General features: G+C 42.8%; 1 protein-coding gene across 11 annotated transcripts in view; it reads right to left on the bottom strand.

The window, feature by feature from the left end:
• Positions 1-16,391, bottom strand: part of Fam13b (family with sequence similarity 13 member B) — a 79,104-nt gene that overhangs the window by 2,352 nt on the left and 60,361 nt on the right. For 8 of the 11 annotated variants that reach the window (XM_032885990.1, XM_032885989.1, XM_032885988.1 and 5 more), the window contains 9 exons: positions 16,026-16,236; positions 11,800-11,929; positions 11,172-11,253; positions 8,153-8,382; positions 5,463-5,546; positions 5,126-5,221; positions 2,858-2,941; positions 2,611-2,765; positions 1,311-1,412 (listed from right to left, as the gene is read on the bottom strand). In XM_032885990.1, the coding sequence (XP_032741881.1) occupies positions 1,311-1,412; positions 2,611-2,765; positions 2,858-2,941; positions 5,126-5,221; positions 5,463-5,546; positions 8,153-8,382; positions 11,172-11,253; positions 11,800-11,929; positions 16,026-16,236 (1,174 nt within the window). The remainder of the gene's footprint in view (positions 1-1,310; positions 1,413-2,610; positions 2,766-2,857; positions 2,942-5,125; positions 5,222-5,462; positions 5,547-8,152; positions 8,383-11,171; positions 11,254-11,799; positions 11,930-16,025; positions 16,237-16,391) is intronic. The other 3 variants (XM_032885994.1, XM_032885996.1, XM_032885995.1) reach the window with 2 other exon arrangements.

Raw genomic sequence — 16,391 nt, 5'->3', positions numbered from 1 at the left:
TAGTAAATAATTCCATTAGTGGTCAGTTTAATTACAAACCACAGCATCAAATTACCTCAATTTTTTTTTCAATATAAAGAAAAGGTGCATGGAAAACGCCTTTATAATTTACATTTTCTTATCCTTCTTTATGAGTACATAAGTTATACATGTGTCCATGCAGTAAGAGAAAGCCAGAGGTAGCCAGAGGTAACCTGAGGTGTCTTGTCCACGTTGATTTTGAGATAGGGTTTGCCTGAAGCTTTCTGAGTGGCTAACTGGCTGTTGAGCCTAGTGATCAGTACTTGGATACCACGACATCTGGCTTGTGCTCTCAAGATCAAACATAGGTCCACAGCGCTGCCCAGCCGTCACTTCATTGACTAAGCCATTTCCTCAGTATGCTTTTTAAATCATGTTAACCCATGTAAGTGTGACACTGTAAAAAGCGGCAGGACAGGAGGTCATTTGTCAGTCACTGGTTTGGGAGGGCAGCGTAGAAACCCTGTCTCAAAAGACAAGAAATCCCAGTAAAGGATCTCACTCCAACTGTGGGATCTTTCCTAAGTAGTATCTTGTACCAAGCAGGGTGGTTCACATCACTAATCCTGCAGGTAAATCTGAGTTCCGGGTCAACCTGTCTACATAGCAAGTTCCAGATAGAGCCTCAAAATGCGGTCCCATCAGGACAGAGGTCAGTATGAGCACTTCTACACAATACAAAGCCACAGTGGGCCGGGAATACAGCTCAGTGCTAGAGTATCTGCCTCAGAGGTTTGAGCACAGCACTACAAACAACAACAAAAAGAAAATTGCTGCAGGAAAACTTACATGACTTTTCCTTTAATAACAACAGGTCTTGGGAGCACAAAAGAATGTTGTAAAACTGGCCAGGAGAGGTAGCCATGCCTTTAATGCTAGCACTTGGGAGGCAGAGGCAGGTCAATCTCAGTTTGAGACCAACCTAGTAAGTTCCAGGACAGACCCTGCCTCAAAAAATATTATAAAAAAGTTTATTATTTTATTTTATTTGTCTTTTGAAGTGATGGGGGCTGAACCCAAGGGCCTTGCACATGTTAGATAAATGCTCTTGCACCAAGCTAGTATTCGCCCTGAGATGTTACTCTGAAGGCTGTGTGGGCCCATGAGGGCACATGTGCTATGGAGTCCTGTGGAGATCAGAGGCCTCTAAGGAGGTGGCTCTCTCCTTCCCTATGTAGGTCTTGGGGACCAAGCATCTGCTCCAAGTCTCCATGTACTGCACCATGGTAACATACATCTATGAGTTGAAGGAGAAAGATGTCAACATCTACACACAATGCTTAACAAACCTGCCATTTTGTTGATAAAACGCTTCTTCAAACTCCCGTAAGGTCTTACGTAGTTTCTTTTTCTCAGCTCTGGCTTTCCAAAGTTGTTCCAGTAATTCAGGCCTAAAGTAGAATGGTAACAAACATTACTACCTGGGCACCGCTTCTCCATTATATTAACAGTGGTTCTAAGCCCTGTTTAGAAACATACAATTAAATCAAAATAACAGGTTTTAAGGTTCTAGTCTCACTACTTAAACATTTTTCTGAGGCTGGGGGATTGCTCAATTGGTAAAGTAGTTGCTTCACAACCCTGAGGTACCTGAACTCGATCCTCAGAGCCCACATGAAAGCTCGGGGTACAGTGCTGTGCACCTATAATCAACTCCCCAAGAATCTCTGGCCAGCCAGTAATCAACAAGCCCCCATGCCAACGAGAAGGGCTGTTGCTGGGTTGTTTTTTTTTTAAGGGGGGGTGGTGGTGAAGAATGAGTAAAGAGAGAACTCATTGGTTAAGGGCACTGGCTGTTCTTCCAGGACCCTGGTTCAGTTCCCAGCACCCACAAAGTGGCTCACAGCTATCTGTGATTCTAGTCCCAGAGGCCTGAAGACCTCTCCTGACCTTCAAGGAGGGACATGCTGGAGATTTCCCATTGAGCAGATGGCCACTTTTGTTTTATGCTATGATTGTATGATTTTACAAGGATGATTTTTCAAGGAGCACCGGGCACGTCCATAGTGCAAAGACATAAATATAGGCAAAGTACTCATACACATAAAAAATAAGTAAAAATGCAGGAGTGCTGCAGACATAGCTCAGTAGTTACAAATACACACTGCTCATGCACAAGACCTGAGTTTGGTTTCCAGCACCTATGTGTCAGGCAGCTCAAAGTAGCTCGTAACTCCACATGAAGGGGCTCACAATGCCTCCACACACGTGCAAATATCCACACAAACATACACATAATTAAATCCATCTAGAGATAAGCAGGCCAATACAGAACAGCCAAATTCTCAGTAGGTTCCTATAACTTTGTTATAAATTGAATACAACTTGTGGTTGAAATAATAAAGAAACAGGAAGCACCGGCTGAGAGGACAATTAGCCAAGTCAGAGTGCTATGGACAAGGCCAACACCTGCAACCCATAGAAAAATGACAAAAACCATGTAACTCCAGCACCCTATGGCAATGCAAGTGAGGTGGAGACAGCACTTAAACAGGGCAGGGGGTGAGAACCAACACGTAAGGTTGTCCTTCGACTTCCACACACACGATTTTAAAATAAGAAAATGAGAACACGGGTCTGCACACATACATAGAGGCCGCACGAGTACTTGACAAGCAGAGGTCCCGAGCCAGTTTTTCTTCAGCATCAGATTCTGAGTTTTCCAGGGATGACTGTGTGTGCACGGCTGTGCTCAAGATGTCACCTAACTCAGAGGAGAGGCTGACACCGTCTTCTTCTTCTTCCTAAAATGACAACCAAGCAGAACCACACAGGCTATGACTTTCCACGCTCTTGTTAGGAACGTAACAAAAGAGCAACTTTTCTTCGTAAATACCTTGATTTCTTCAAAAAAGTGTGCCGTTTCTCCTTCTATGATTGGCTGTAACATCTGACCCCGGCGCTTCGTGGAGGGAGACCCCTGTAACAATCAGCAACACCGAGTTTTATATTTCACACATTTATAGTTAGTGCAACTTCACACTTCTATCACACAATGTTACTTTCACCTAACAGAGGCGCTCAGTCCCCAGCAGCCCAAAAACACAAGCAAACAAAATTCAAAACAAACTAAAGAGAAAATCAGTATGACAGACACCAAAGTAAAACAAAAGGTGCACAATAAAATCCCCATGGAGTGTGTTTTGTGTTGGCAAACTACTTTCTTGGGTTTTCTTTTTTCTTTTTTTGAAAGAACAAGAACACAAAGGTGGGGGTTAGGAAGGTAGGGAGGATCTGGAAAGTTTGGGGGATAAAGAATATAATCAAAATAGATTGTATGAAAATGTATCAATAAAAATATACAATCTTTCAAAATTTTAAAGCAGTCTTTTAAATTCTAAAGACATCCCTTAATTAATTCATATTTTGTCATTATGACATAGCGAAGTCTTACGGGAGCTCACTTCGTGCTGCCCATCTTTCAAATTCAAGGGAACAGGGTGTGATGTATAGATAATGAGGATGAAGATGACCAGTGGTGTTTTACCTCAGCCCTCTTTGTCTGAAACAGGTTTCACTCTGTAGCACAGGCTTCTTATGAAGATTATGAGATATTCCTGTCTCAGCACCTCACATGCTACCATTCCAGGCAAACCACCACACCCAACTCAATTATCTTTATTCGGAGGTCTGAGAACCCCATAAAATTCTTGAGAGACAAAACTAAACCAAACCAAAAACTAGAATACAGTATTCATCCCAGCACGCTAGGTAATCATTACTCAACTTAACTTTTTAAAACAAGTCTGAGACAGGGTCATGCTCAGTTGTACTAGCTGGCTTCAAACAAACTTGCAATCCTCCAAGCAAAGCCCTGTGGCCTATATGAGTATACAGATTCCAGTTTTCTTCATGTTGCCATACTTGCTGGCCCAGCTCCTCAGATGGCTGAGGCTGGAAAATCACATGACCTCACAGGTCGAAACCACCTTGGAAACGACCCCACTTTAAAATAGGGTTTTTAAAAATACTTCACAAATATGGATAAGCATTATTTAAAATATTTGATTACTTTTGTGTGTGGATGTGCCATAGCATGTGTGTGAAGGTCAGAGGTCATGAGACTTGATGGCAAGTACCTCTACCTATCAGCTATCTCTCTGGCCCTGTAGATTAACATTGTTCCATCTCATTAATTTAGTCTTTTACTTATTTGTATGTTTGTTGAGACAAGAGTTCCTCTGTGCAACCTTGGCTGTCCTGAAACTCACTCTGTAGACCAGGCTGTCCTTGAACTCAGATCTACCTGTCTCTGCCAGGATTAAAGGCACAGGCCACCACCATCTGTCTCAGTTTTGTTTTTCTGAAACAGGATCTCTCTCTCTCTCTCTCTCTCTCTCTCTCTCTCTCCCTCTCTCTGTCCTGAAACTCCCTATGTAGAGTAAGCTGGCCTTGAACTCACCGAGATGATTGACCAGACACTTAGTAATTGGCCTTATCTTAATGGGTCCTTTCTTTAAAACCCATTTTTAGGGTTAGCAGGATGGTTTAACCTCACTGCCAAGCTTGACAACCTTGAGTTCCATCCCTAAGAACCTGACCTCCAACACTCTCACCATGGCACGCATGCAGCCCTTTAAATAAATAAATGTTTAAAACTCATTAATGATATAATGCAGTGGTCGGTAATAATTACAAAACTCTCCAGACAAGAACTCCAACAGCGACTAGGTAAAGGCATCCCATACAAGCTACTTCTGCCATCTCTGCAGATCCATCTGCATACAGCACTCCCTAGATCTCAGCATCCTTCTCTAACTCCTGTGCTGTTTGTCAAGACTTAGTGTCACATGCCTAGAAGTACTCACAAGTTGCCTAGAAATACGCATTTTCTATCTTTTTAAAACCCATAATCAACTAAAACTTTTGATACTTGGTATGCATGTCTCCAAACGTCCTACTATATGTGTTCATGTTTCATCTGTTTTCCTTTGTACTTTGGCAAAATGAACTTACGAAATACTTGTTCCAGGCATGGTAACGAATGCCTCTAACTACAGAACTCGGGAGTTTTGCTTGTTTGGGCTAGTGAGTTCCAAGCCAGTTCTGGCTACAAAGTGAGACCCTGTCTTTAAAAACAAAATCAAGCATTTGTTTTACTTACAAGGACAGGAGTAATGCTAGCTCGTGTCAGCATCTGCTTTACCAGCCTGTATCTATCATAGAGAGGCTTAACAATGTGCCTTTCTTCCCTGGTCACCTGAAGCCAAAAAACAAACAAACAAAAAAAACAAAACAACAAAAAAGTGAAGCAAAGAAGCCTTACTCCCAGAAGCCCAGACATCAGAACAGTAAGCAGTGCGGCTCCCTCACCCCAGTAGGCCATCTCCCACTACCGGAAACAAAGTTTGATAAAACAGCTCTAAGGAATACAGACCATGGAAGTTATCCATGTTCTTTTACAAGGCAGAATCAAATTGTCTTAGCAAGAAAAGAATTACCGGCCTTCCGTGTTGACTTTCATAGTAAAGCAGACTTTTCTGCAGAGACGTTTTCTCTTCTATCAAATGATCTTTTGTCATTTTCTAGAATTGGAGGAAAAAGCACTGGTGTTATTATTCTCTTCACACTCACCGTGTAATTAGGTAAAAGGGCAAATGGTCAGCAATATAGACTAGGTAAATACATTCTTTGTATCTGGATTTACAGCAACATTTTCCAGTCTTTTATACAATCTAAGCCTCTTAGTATGTCAATGAATAGCTTTTTATGGCTTAATTTATATTTTGTATGAATTAAGAATGCTAGTTTGGGTACCTTAGTCCATCTTGTGTTTAATATGCCAATCTATAAATCAGTAATACTCCATTCTTGTTCAAAGGGTTCAAAGGACTAAATTCCTTGATGTAAAAGGACTTGTAACAGTGCTTCTGCAGCATATAGGGAACTTTCATACCTTCCTGACATTTTATAATGTTGCAAAGTCTTCTGTTATTACAACCACAAATATGGACAGATAGCTGGCTCAGGAGGATTCAAAGTGCCTGACCCACAAGCCAGAAGACCTTAGCTCAATCCAAGTTCAATCTGCAGAGCCCATGGGAAAGGAGAACTAACTCCTCAAATACCCATCTCCTCCCTCCCACACCCCCCATACACAGAGACAGAGACACAGACAGACGGACAGACAGAGACAAAGAGAGACAGAAAGACCGCAGACAAGTGAATACAGGCTAGGTGCAGAGGCCTACAATCCCAGCATTCCAGAGGTAGAAGCAGGAGGAATTTGGAATTTAAAGGCAATGTGGCCGGCATGATAAGAGCCTTTCTCAAAACACCAAAGACTGCTACTGTAATTCAGTGGTACAGGTGCTTAGCTTTGGACAAGAGCCCTGGACTCAATCAGCACCACACATAAATATGAAGGACAGATGATGGCTGGGTAGATGGATAGACACTAGAGAGAGAGAACAACAACAAAAGGACAGTGGATGCAGACACACATTTCAGAAGATAAACAGATTATGAGTCTGCGTCTCTACTAAGGAAACCCAAAACGGTACAGTATAAAGCTCCAAGAGAAAGCACAAAATGTCAACCTGCAACCTACCTCTACTCTAAGGCCTTGTGCTTCCCTCTGTGTGGGTGGGTGCGCTCTGTACAGTGCAGTACACATACTCTTTTGTAACATACTGAATGGTCGAAGGCAGAACCCTCTGGGGTGTCTGTACATACAGTCCTGTATTCCCATCATGAGGGAGATGTATTCTGTTACCAAAGTAACAATGTGTCTTGTTCACCACCTCCTATTTACAAAAACTCACCTGAGACTGTCCCTCCCTCCTCCCCAACCCCCTGCAACCCCATCTAACACACACTGGTTACCAAGTGCCCGGAAGCCTCATAGAGAGCTTTTTGGAATAATAGGGTTTACTTCAAGTGCAGTTAAGTCTTAAGAGAGTAAGGCAGAGGCCAACAGGACCCTGGACAGTTGTCTTTGGCTCTGTGCACATGGAAGTGCATGAATCCACACATGAATATATCATTCATAAGAGTAACGGTTCCTGGGACTGGGGAGATGGGGTTAAGAGCGCTGACTGCTCTTCCAGAGGTCCTGAGTTCAGTTCCCAGCAACCACATGGTGGTTTACAAACATGTGTAAGGGGATCTGATGCCCTCTTCTGGTGCGTCTGAAAACAGCTACAGTGTACTCATATACATTAAATAAATAAATAATTCTTTTTTTTTTTTTTTTTTAAATAAAAAGAGTAACAGTTCCTAAAAAAATGTAACTCCTCATACCAAAGATGACCTGATTTTTGGGTTTGTTTTTGTTGTTTGGTTGGTTTTTTTCTTTCTGAAGAGAGGGTTTCTACTGTGTAGCCCTGGCTGGTCTTGAACTCTCTCTTTAGACCAGGTTGGCCTTGAACTCGCAGAGATCCATCTGCCTCTGTCTTCTAAGTGCTGGAATTAAAAGTGTGCACCTCTACTGTCAAGCTTGGGTTTTTTATTTTATTTAAGGTTTATTTACGTATGTGAGTGCTCTATCTCCACGTGAGCCTAAATGACAGAAGAGGGCATCAGATAACAGTATAATTGGTTGTGAGCTACCATGTGGGTGCAAGAAATTCAACTCAGGACCTCTGAAGAGTAGCCAGTGCTTGTAACTTCTCTCTCCTGCTCCCCGCCCTTCTCCTTTTCTTTTAGTCAGGTTGTCATGTGGCTCAAGCTGGGCTCAAACTCACTATGTAGCTGAACTCCTAATCCCCTGCCTCCAATTCTCCAGTATTTGGATTATAAATATGTGTTACTATGCCAGGCTTTCAAGACAGTATTTTTTCAATGGCTAACATCATATCTATATCTCTCAGGATTGCTGGAAAAGGGGGAAAGAAAAAAAAAAGAAAGAAAGAAACCAAGTGCAGAATCCACATAGTTTATGTCAAATACCAAGGCCTCATCAACACCCACAGCTACTGTTCAAATTCAGCCATTTTATCTTCTACACATCCATCTTGCCAGCATTCTGCAACATGCATTAATATCTAGTACTCTAGGTTTAAAAGCATATTTTGGAGTTGCAAGTCTGAAGGGTAGAAAAGTCAGGATACCTAGCTCTTAACCTGTGCTAGTTAAGTTGTTTCCGGTGCTCTAAAAGCCACCCCAGGCAGAGACTGTGGCTCAGAATTACCTTGACGTCCTCAGGAAGGTGCCGCTCAGCACGGTTTTCCTTCAATCGTTTTGTGATCAGCTCAAGAGTCGCTTCCTTAGACGGCGTCTTCTCTTTCTGAATGGCTCTGGGCTCACCGTCACTCTCGCTGTCTTCATGGCCTAGAGAAGAGCCAAAACTTTTTGGCAGAGTGTTACTCCGAGGACGTGTCTGAGGCACAAATTCTCCATCAGAGTTTTTGTGTTTTGCATCTAAATTTCAGAAATAAGAAGATTAATAACTGATAACATATTTCAAAGTCACACATTTACCATACAGTACACTTGTTCTTCAAACAATACCCACGGTAAAGAACAATACTCTGACAAGTACTGAAAAGAAGTCAACTCCAGGTTCATAAAGAGCTGAGCTTGGGCAGGGAGTGATGGCGCAAAGCTTTAATCCCAGCATGAGGGGGAGGCAAAGGCAGCAGGGGGATCTCTGTGAGTTCAGGACCAGTCTTGTCTCACAGTGAGGGCTCACAGCCTGTCTTAGAAAAACCAAAAACTTGATTCTTTGATTTTTGATGATTGAGGAGGATTGGCACTAAACTCTGGTCTGCACATACACACAACAAAATAAACAATAAAAGAATAAAAGTGCTGGGAGTCAGAGCTGTAAGGAGAGTGTGCTTGTAGAGGAGGAACAATACTACACAGTGCCGTCCTGGCTACCATGGAACTAAACCTAGCACAAGACTGAGGGAAAAGCACTTGTGCCCAATGGAGGTAAGAGCCTAGGCAAATTCCTCCAAATCTGAGAATAAAAATGAGACATTAACATGATAAAACCCTACAGCACAGTGTGTACAAGCCCTTAAGAGCCACAGTCTAGAGTCAAATGAATAAAACAGGACAGCAACACGAACTGTCACAACACGAACACAAAGGTAGCTCTGGATGCAGCTGTGACTACTAAAGCACACTAGGAATACATAGTCTCACAACAGCAACACTGTACTAGAATCCAAATAAATACAATAGCAACACTGTACCAGCATCCAAAAGCATGTAGCATAATTTATGGTTTACAAAGAATTCCCAGGGGGCTGGGAGAGATGGCTCAGAGGTTAAGAGCACTGGCTACCCTTCCAGAGAACCCAGGTCCAATTCCCAGGAGCCACATGGCAGCTCACAATTGTCTGAATTAGGTGAAGTGACCTGACACCCTCACAACAATGTATGAAATAAATTAAATAAACTATATTTTAAAAATCTATAAACATAATCAAGCATACATAAACATTTTTTTAAAGAGTTTATAACTTAGCAATTTTTGGTTGGTTGGTTTGATGTGTTTTGGTTTTTGAGACAGGGTTTCTCTGGGTAGCCCTGGCTGTCCTGGAGCTCATTCTGTAGACCAGGCAGGGCTCTGGGATTAAAGGGGTATGCTACCACTGGTGACAGTTAAATTTTCAGATGGTCAAAAATTCATTAAGCCTAGGGGCTGGAGATCTAACACAGAGCGTCCCACATGGTAGGCAAGTACTCTGCTCTACCACTGACCAATACTCCCAGCTCCTAATTATATCATCTTAGGATAAAATTTGACTCCCTGCCTGTGATGGTTTGCATATGCTTGGCCCAGGGAGTGGCTCTATTAGAAGGTGTGGCCTTGGAGACCCTCCTCCTAGCTGCATGGGGATGCTCAGTCTGTTCCTGGCTTCCTTCCAGTAAAGATGTAGAACTCAGCTCCTCCTGCACCATGCCTGCCTAGAAGCTGCCATGCTCCCACCTTGATGACAATGAACTGAACCTCTGAACCTGTAAGCCAGCTCCAAATAAATGTTATCTTTTATAAAACTAACACTGGTCACGGTGTCTGTTCACAGCAATAAGATCCTAACTAAGACACTGCCCATGCACAAAGACACCAAAACCCAAAGCAGCTCAATACTTAGAATATATTTCAGATAAACGATATGGGATCAATTTATCTATGAATATAATCTAGGGTATCTTTCAAAAAAGTAATACTCATACAAATAGACATTGGAAAGAACATGGCAAAAGAGTCCCATTTTTTTTTTTTTTTTTTTGTTGCAGACATTTGATCGCACTTTGAACCCGAGACTGTGTTATTTACCAAGAGCCCCATTTCTAGTTGTGTGGCTCGTACCTTTAACCCCCCTGACTGACACACCCTTAGTACCTTTAATTCCAAACAATGAAGGTAAAATAAGTTGGCAGAAGGAATCACCCAATGTTTGAAAATTATGTCTAATTCAGTGGCAAAGTGATGAATTAGAGAAAGGTTTGATGGAATATGATAAGCCTACCTCTTATGAGAAGGGGAGGGGGGAAGAAGGAAAAGAAAGCTACATAGGAGAGCGGTGCAGAGACACAGGAGGCAGGGGAGAGGAGGGGTAGTTACGGTTACAGAGAGAACAACCTAGACATAGGTGAAGATAGAACAAACAAGAGAATGAGGAGGACCCAGAAGATTAGAACAGAGTGCCAGAGTTAGTCTGAGGCCGAGCAGAGCAATTCTGGTGAAACAGAGAAGCCAGACTGAACCAGTCAGCTTGGAGGAGTCTGAGGCAGAGCAGCTGAGGTGAATCAGCCAGCCGGAGCTCAGAGAGAGCTGGAGAGGGTGAGCGTGTCCAGCAGTGAGCCTCAGAGGCTGGTCTAGATAAGGCTACATGGAGGCTAGAAGCCTCCAGGACTAGGACTAGGTTAGGGACAACAAGTTCCTCAGGGAAATCAAAGTTACATTGACATTTCTTAATATGTTCTACTGGCCTTAATGACAGAACAAAAGGAAACCTATTATTTTTTCGAAAAAGCTCCAAGATAGATTTATCATTATTAATTTTGGTTTTTCAAGACAGGGTTTCTCTATGTAGACTAGACTGGCCTCAAACTCAGAGATCTGCCTGCCTCTGCCTCCTTAGTGCTGGGATTAAAAGGGTATGCCACCATAACTCAAAAAGTAGGACTATATTTTGCATAGAATTATAAATGTTTTAAAGAGGCAGATTTTCCACAAAATGCACTCATACCTTTAATTTGCTTCCGTAACTTTGTAAGCTCTGTCATCCATTTTAATACCTTCGGATTGGCTGCAATGTCACTGTAGGAGGGCTGCAAAGTTATGGAATTGGATCACTGACATTTGTAATGACCAATAGTTACGTTTAACTTATCCCTCATAGTGTTTACAGTTCCCTCTCACTTTGATATCGAGCTCTTATAAAAGCAGGTCAGGTCATACAACTAGAAGGGGCCAAGTCTGAAGGCAGTTCTTTCGTCTCTGGTCATCAGACTTTACACACAGGGTCTAATAGGTACAAAGACACACTGTTCTTATTTCCCCCTCCCCTTTTGTTAGTGTGATTTGTGTCAGAAAATACACAATAATTTGTTAATGTAAAGAACTTGGTTTATGATTTCTAAAAAAAATGTCTGCAAATGGAAACAATACACATTGATACAATACTAAGAACACAGGCACAGAAATTGACAACTAAGGACCCCCTGGCTCTCAGGCCTGTATGATCACTACTATTTCCCTAGCATCTCAGATATGCTCTCTTTCGGGAAAGAACTGGAACATGCTCTCCTAAGTAAAACCCTCCCCTCAGCTTTAACATGAATTCAAGTTTGATCTAGGCAGCACTACAAGCTTACCTTGCTATTTCTTTCCCTTTCAAATTGCTCCTCAAATTGTCTGATTTTTTTCTGAAGCTTCTTGACCAACTGATAAGGTGTTCTGTCTTCTCTTTTTTCATCTTTTGAACTGAAGGATGACCTTCGAATTCTGAATTAAAACAGGCCAACACAGCGTGTTAACTTTTCAAGTGTCAACATAGCATTACTTACTGTCCTGCCATGTTCCTATTACCAGTGAGGACATTTTACAAGGGAAGGGAGAGCCAGTGTGAAGGCTTGAGCAAATAACACAATAATAATGGTAATAATCTTAAGTGAAATTAAATTTCTAATACTAAAGAGCAGTCAATAAATAATTTGGCTACACACGTGGGAACCAAGAGTCTCAGGCTGGAGAGGTGAATCTAGCTGCTCTTCCAAGAGGACTCAGGTTCAATTCTTAGCACCCACATGGCATCCATAATTCCAATCCCAGGGGATCTGACACTTTCTTCTGGCCCCTGGAGGCACTACACTCACATATATAAGCCCACACACAGAAAACCACATACAAAAAAAAATTAAAATGGGAGGGCAATATAAAATGTATTTAAATGACAAGATTGCTTATTGACTCCCTGACTGTCATTTAGACAACATAACCCAGCCTGCAGGAAGGCAGTGTGCTGTGTCACTGCAGCCCTGTCAGAGGCTTTGTACTGTTTATTTTTGCTGTTGTTGCTATTATTACAAAACTCTACATATACCTATACAGCACTATGTGCCCAGTGTCTTCAGAGGGCAGAAAAAGGCATCACACCTCCAGAACTGGAGTTACAGATGGTTGTAAGCCATCATGTAGGTGTTGGGAACTGAGCCTGTGTGTCCTCTGCAAGGGCAGCAGGTGCTCTTAACCACTGAGCCAGCTCCCCAGCCCCAAAGCGTTATAGTGAATGCTGGCTGAATATAAGGAAGTGATGTTACACACACATTCTCTCACTGAGGTTAAAACCCTGTGTTAACACTCAATGAGAATAAAAACCCTCCAAAAAGGGACACAACAGCAATAGAAAAGGCCACATAAACCATGCAGCTCACAGTAAAGACTTCAAATCGTATCTTGCATTCTGAACTTTACCAATAGTAATAGTTCACCATCTCATTCCAGATAATATCTCCACACTAAACCTGTAAATAACTTGCAAAAATTCTATACAGGAGCAAGGCAAGATGCCTCAGCAGGTAAAGCACTTGCTGCCCAACCTAGTGAGTTTAACTCTTTAACCCACAAAGAGTTAGAAGTGATATAGATCCCTCACAACACACACTCCTCTCCCTCTCCCACAATTACACATTTAAAAAATTACTGTAAAAAGATCTCTGTGAGTTCAAGGGCAGCCCGGTCTACAAAACAAGTTCCAGGACAACCAGAGCTGCAGAGAGACCAGTGCCCACATTAGGCAGAGGCAGCAGATCCCCTGAGGCTTGAGCTACAGGGAGCTGTAAGCTGTCTGATGTGGGTGCTCAAATCGGGCTGCTCCTCTACTACTCTCCAACCCCTACACAAAGGCTCTTTAAAGACAGACAGACAGACAGACAGACAGACAAAGGCACTGCTGTTGTGTACCAAGACATCTTTTCCTACTCCGTGCTATTTCTAATGTTTGCTTACTGCATTTTTTTCCTACCGAAAATACTCAAGGCAGTTTCCTAATATTACAGCATTTGTAAGTGTATGCTAATGTTAGCTGATTTTTAAATGTTTAGTTTAATTTTGTGTATGAAAGTTAAAGGTATGTACAAGAGTTCGGGAGTCACAGAGGACAGCAGGGTCAGACGCTCCTAGAGATGGAGTTACGAGTGATTGGGAAGTACATGGTAAGCTGAGAGCAGGCAGCTTCTCTGCAGGAACAGTGTACACTCTGAAGTCACCACGCCATCCTCCCAGCCCAACATGTGCACATGGGTGCAGGTACCCACAGAGGCCATAAAAAGGGATTGAATCTCTAGAAGCTGGAGTTATGCACAGTTGTAAGCACACAGTGTGGGTACAAAAAATTGAACTCAGGTCCTCTGTAAGCCTCTTAGCCTCTGATCATCGCTCCTACCACCCCCACCTCAATGTTAGCTCTAAAAATGATAAATGCTTTTCACTGCTACTGAACAAAATAAATTATCCAAAACAAAATACATGTAAATTGAAATCTTAGGTCTGGGGATGCAGCTCAGTTGGCAGAGTGCCTTCTTGGCATATAGAGAGCCTAAGTTTGACCCTCAACACCATATAAACCAGGCACAGTATGCATACATGTTACCTTAGCACTCTGGACGTACTTAGGGTGCACAAAACCCTGTCTCTAAATAAAAGAGTTTTATAACTTCTGAAAATTAAGCTGCTTTTATTAACCAGAGTACTTGTTTGTGGTCATGTTACTTATGCAAGTTTTTTCTCTGTGTAGCCTTGTCTGTACTGGAACTTGCTCTGTAAACCAGGACTTCAAACTCAGAGATCAACCTGCCTCTTCCTCCCTAGTGCTATGATTATGTATGAGCCACCACATCCTGGCTGCTGCAAGTATTTTAGAGCTCTTCTATAACTTGCCTTTTACTTTGAGAAAGTTAACCTAAAAGCATCTTGTCATGCTGCTGAGCCTGTCAGGGTTGCTGCCTCTGCCAGCCTGAGGGAAGAGGCCGCTGAGGGCTCTCTGTGTTTTAACTTCTGTCCCAGTTTTTTTTTTTTGTTTTTTGTTTTTCTTTTTTCCGGAGCTGAGGAACGAACCCAGGGCCTTGCGCTTGCTAGGCAAGCACTCTACCACTGAGCTAAATCCCCAACCCCCTCTGTCCCAGTTCTTTAGCATTCCTTAGTACAGTATGTATCCAGGTCAGCCAACTGGGGGAGCTCTTACCTCGGATGGAGGCATACCCAGAAGCACTGGGGTGCCTAGAATGAGCCTTTCTATTTATGAGATACAGATAACAGGCTCCAAGGTCTGATGACTCAACTTGTTCCCATCCCAAAGAAGTCTTTCTCAGCCAAAGGAAAATGTTGTTTGTGTTATGGACTATGTAAATTTCCCTTTCACTGTCAAGTCAGAGAGTAGCTGGGAAAAAAGTATTAAATCTCAACCCATGGCTCCTGGAATTTTCTCAGCATGCAGCAGTAACCCTGAAGTGTGCCTTCCATCATTTGGAAGCCTCTGGAAGAGGTTAAGAGTCCTTAGCGTCTGTTCTGCATGTGCACCACCAACTGTCCATTTCCTCTGACTATCAAAAAAGTTTCCCAGAATGTAAGACGATCAGCAGACAAAGGTGTTTGCTGTGCAAGCCTAATGACCTGAGCTTGATGGCAGACCCCAGGTCATGGTGAAAGGGAAGGAAGTTGACTCTGAGTTGTCCTCTCACTTTCACACACATGTCACAGCACAAGAGCCCCTGTCCCCAACACATCATCATAAAGACAGTAATAGTAACACATTTCAAACTTATCTGAATAAAAGTAATGAGAGACTCCATTTTCAACAGCATAACTAACTTGTCAAGCTGTGGTTTCTTGACACTGTTCCAATTCCATAAGCTGAAAGAGCTTTCCAGCTTGAATCTAGCAGACATTGGAGCTGCTGAACCAAATGAATGGGAAAGGAAGGAAGGCACGGGGCTCTACAGGAGAGGGGAAGGCGCGGGGCTCTACAGGAGCGGCACCAGTCCCTTTTCCACGAGAGTTCTCTGTGCCTCTGCCAGCTTGGACATTTCATGGATTTTTGATGTTGTTTTCCTTTTTTGCATTTTCTTTTTGTATCCTTCCTCAACACCTCCCCCCTCCCCACCCAACACACACACACACACACACACACACACACACACACACACACACACACACACACACACACACACACCATGTAGAGGTCAGTGATGCCATGCCATTTGACAGTACGCACTCAGGCCCACTCAGTGGCATGACAGCTCCTTCCAGAAAGTGTGTGCATTCTACGATGCTACAAGAAGATGCCGGAACCACTGCACCTCAATGAGATGACATCTCACTTAGCACAGTACAGACGTCAACTTCTCCTTTCCAGAGTTCTGCATTCCAATATTAGTAAATACATGACGACTAAACGGCAGGAAATGCCCACAGTCTAACAGTAAACCCTAAGTACTACGTAACCTCAATAAATTCAACATTCAATAGCAGGCGAATAGAGCGATGTCAATCACAGGCCTGGACGGACTAGTGAACGGCCTCTCGAAGACATGAGACCACATACCTAGTAAAGGAAAGTGCCTTTGATGAGAAATCCAATGCTTCTGGATCATGTAGGAAACGCTGGCTTTGCCCAAAGTCTAAACTGCGATGAGATAATACTGGAGGGCAGTCCTCTCCCAGGGGGTGGTGAGTCATCCTTGCAGCCTGTGGAGACAGCTGGGCTTCTCCAGACTCAGAGTCTTCCTGCCAAGACTTAAATGCAGGAAATGGCTCTGTGAAACAAACACAAGGATGAGATTACGGGGGTCTTGAACCTGCATCATTGTATAGTGGGTTCATTTTACATACAGTAGTGAAAAACATCAAAGCACATCTAGCATACTAGCATAATCATGATGCCCACTTCTACACTCTTCATCCTTGTCAC

Source organism: Rattus rattus, chromosome 15, assembly GCF_011064425.1.
Source record: "Rattus rattus isolate New Zealand chromosome 15, Rrattus_CSIRO_v1, whole genome shotgun sequence".
NCBI classification, from domain to species: domain Eukaryota; kingdom Metazoa; phylum Chordata; class Mammalia; order Rodentia; family Muridae; genus Rattus; species Rattus rattus.
Note: the sequence above shows the minus strand (reverse complement) of the source record. Positions and strands in the feature narration are given on the sequence as shown.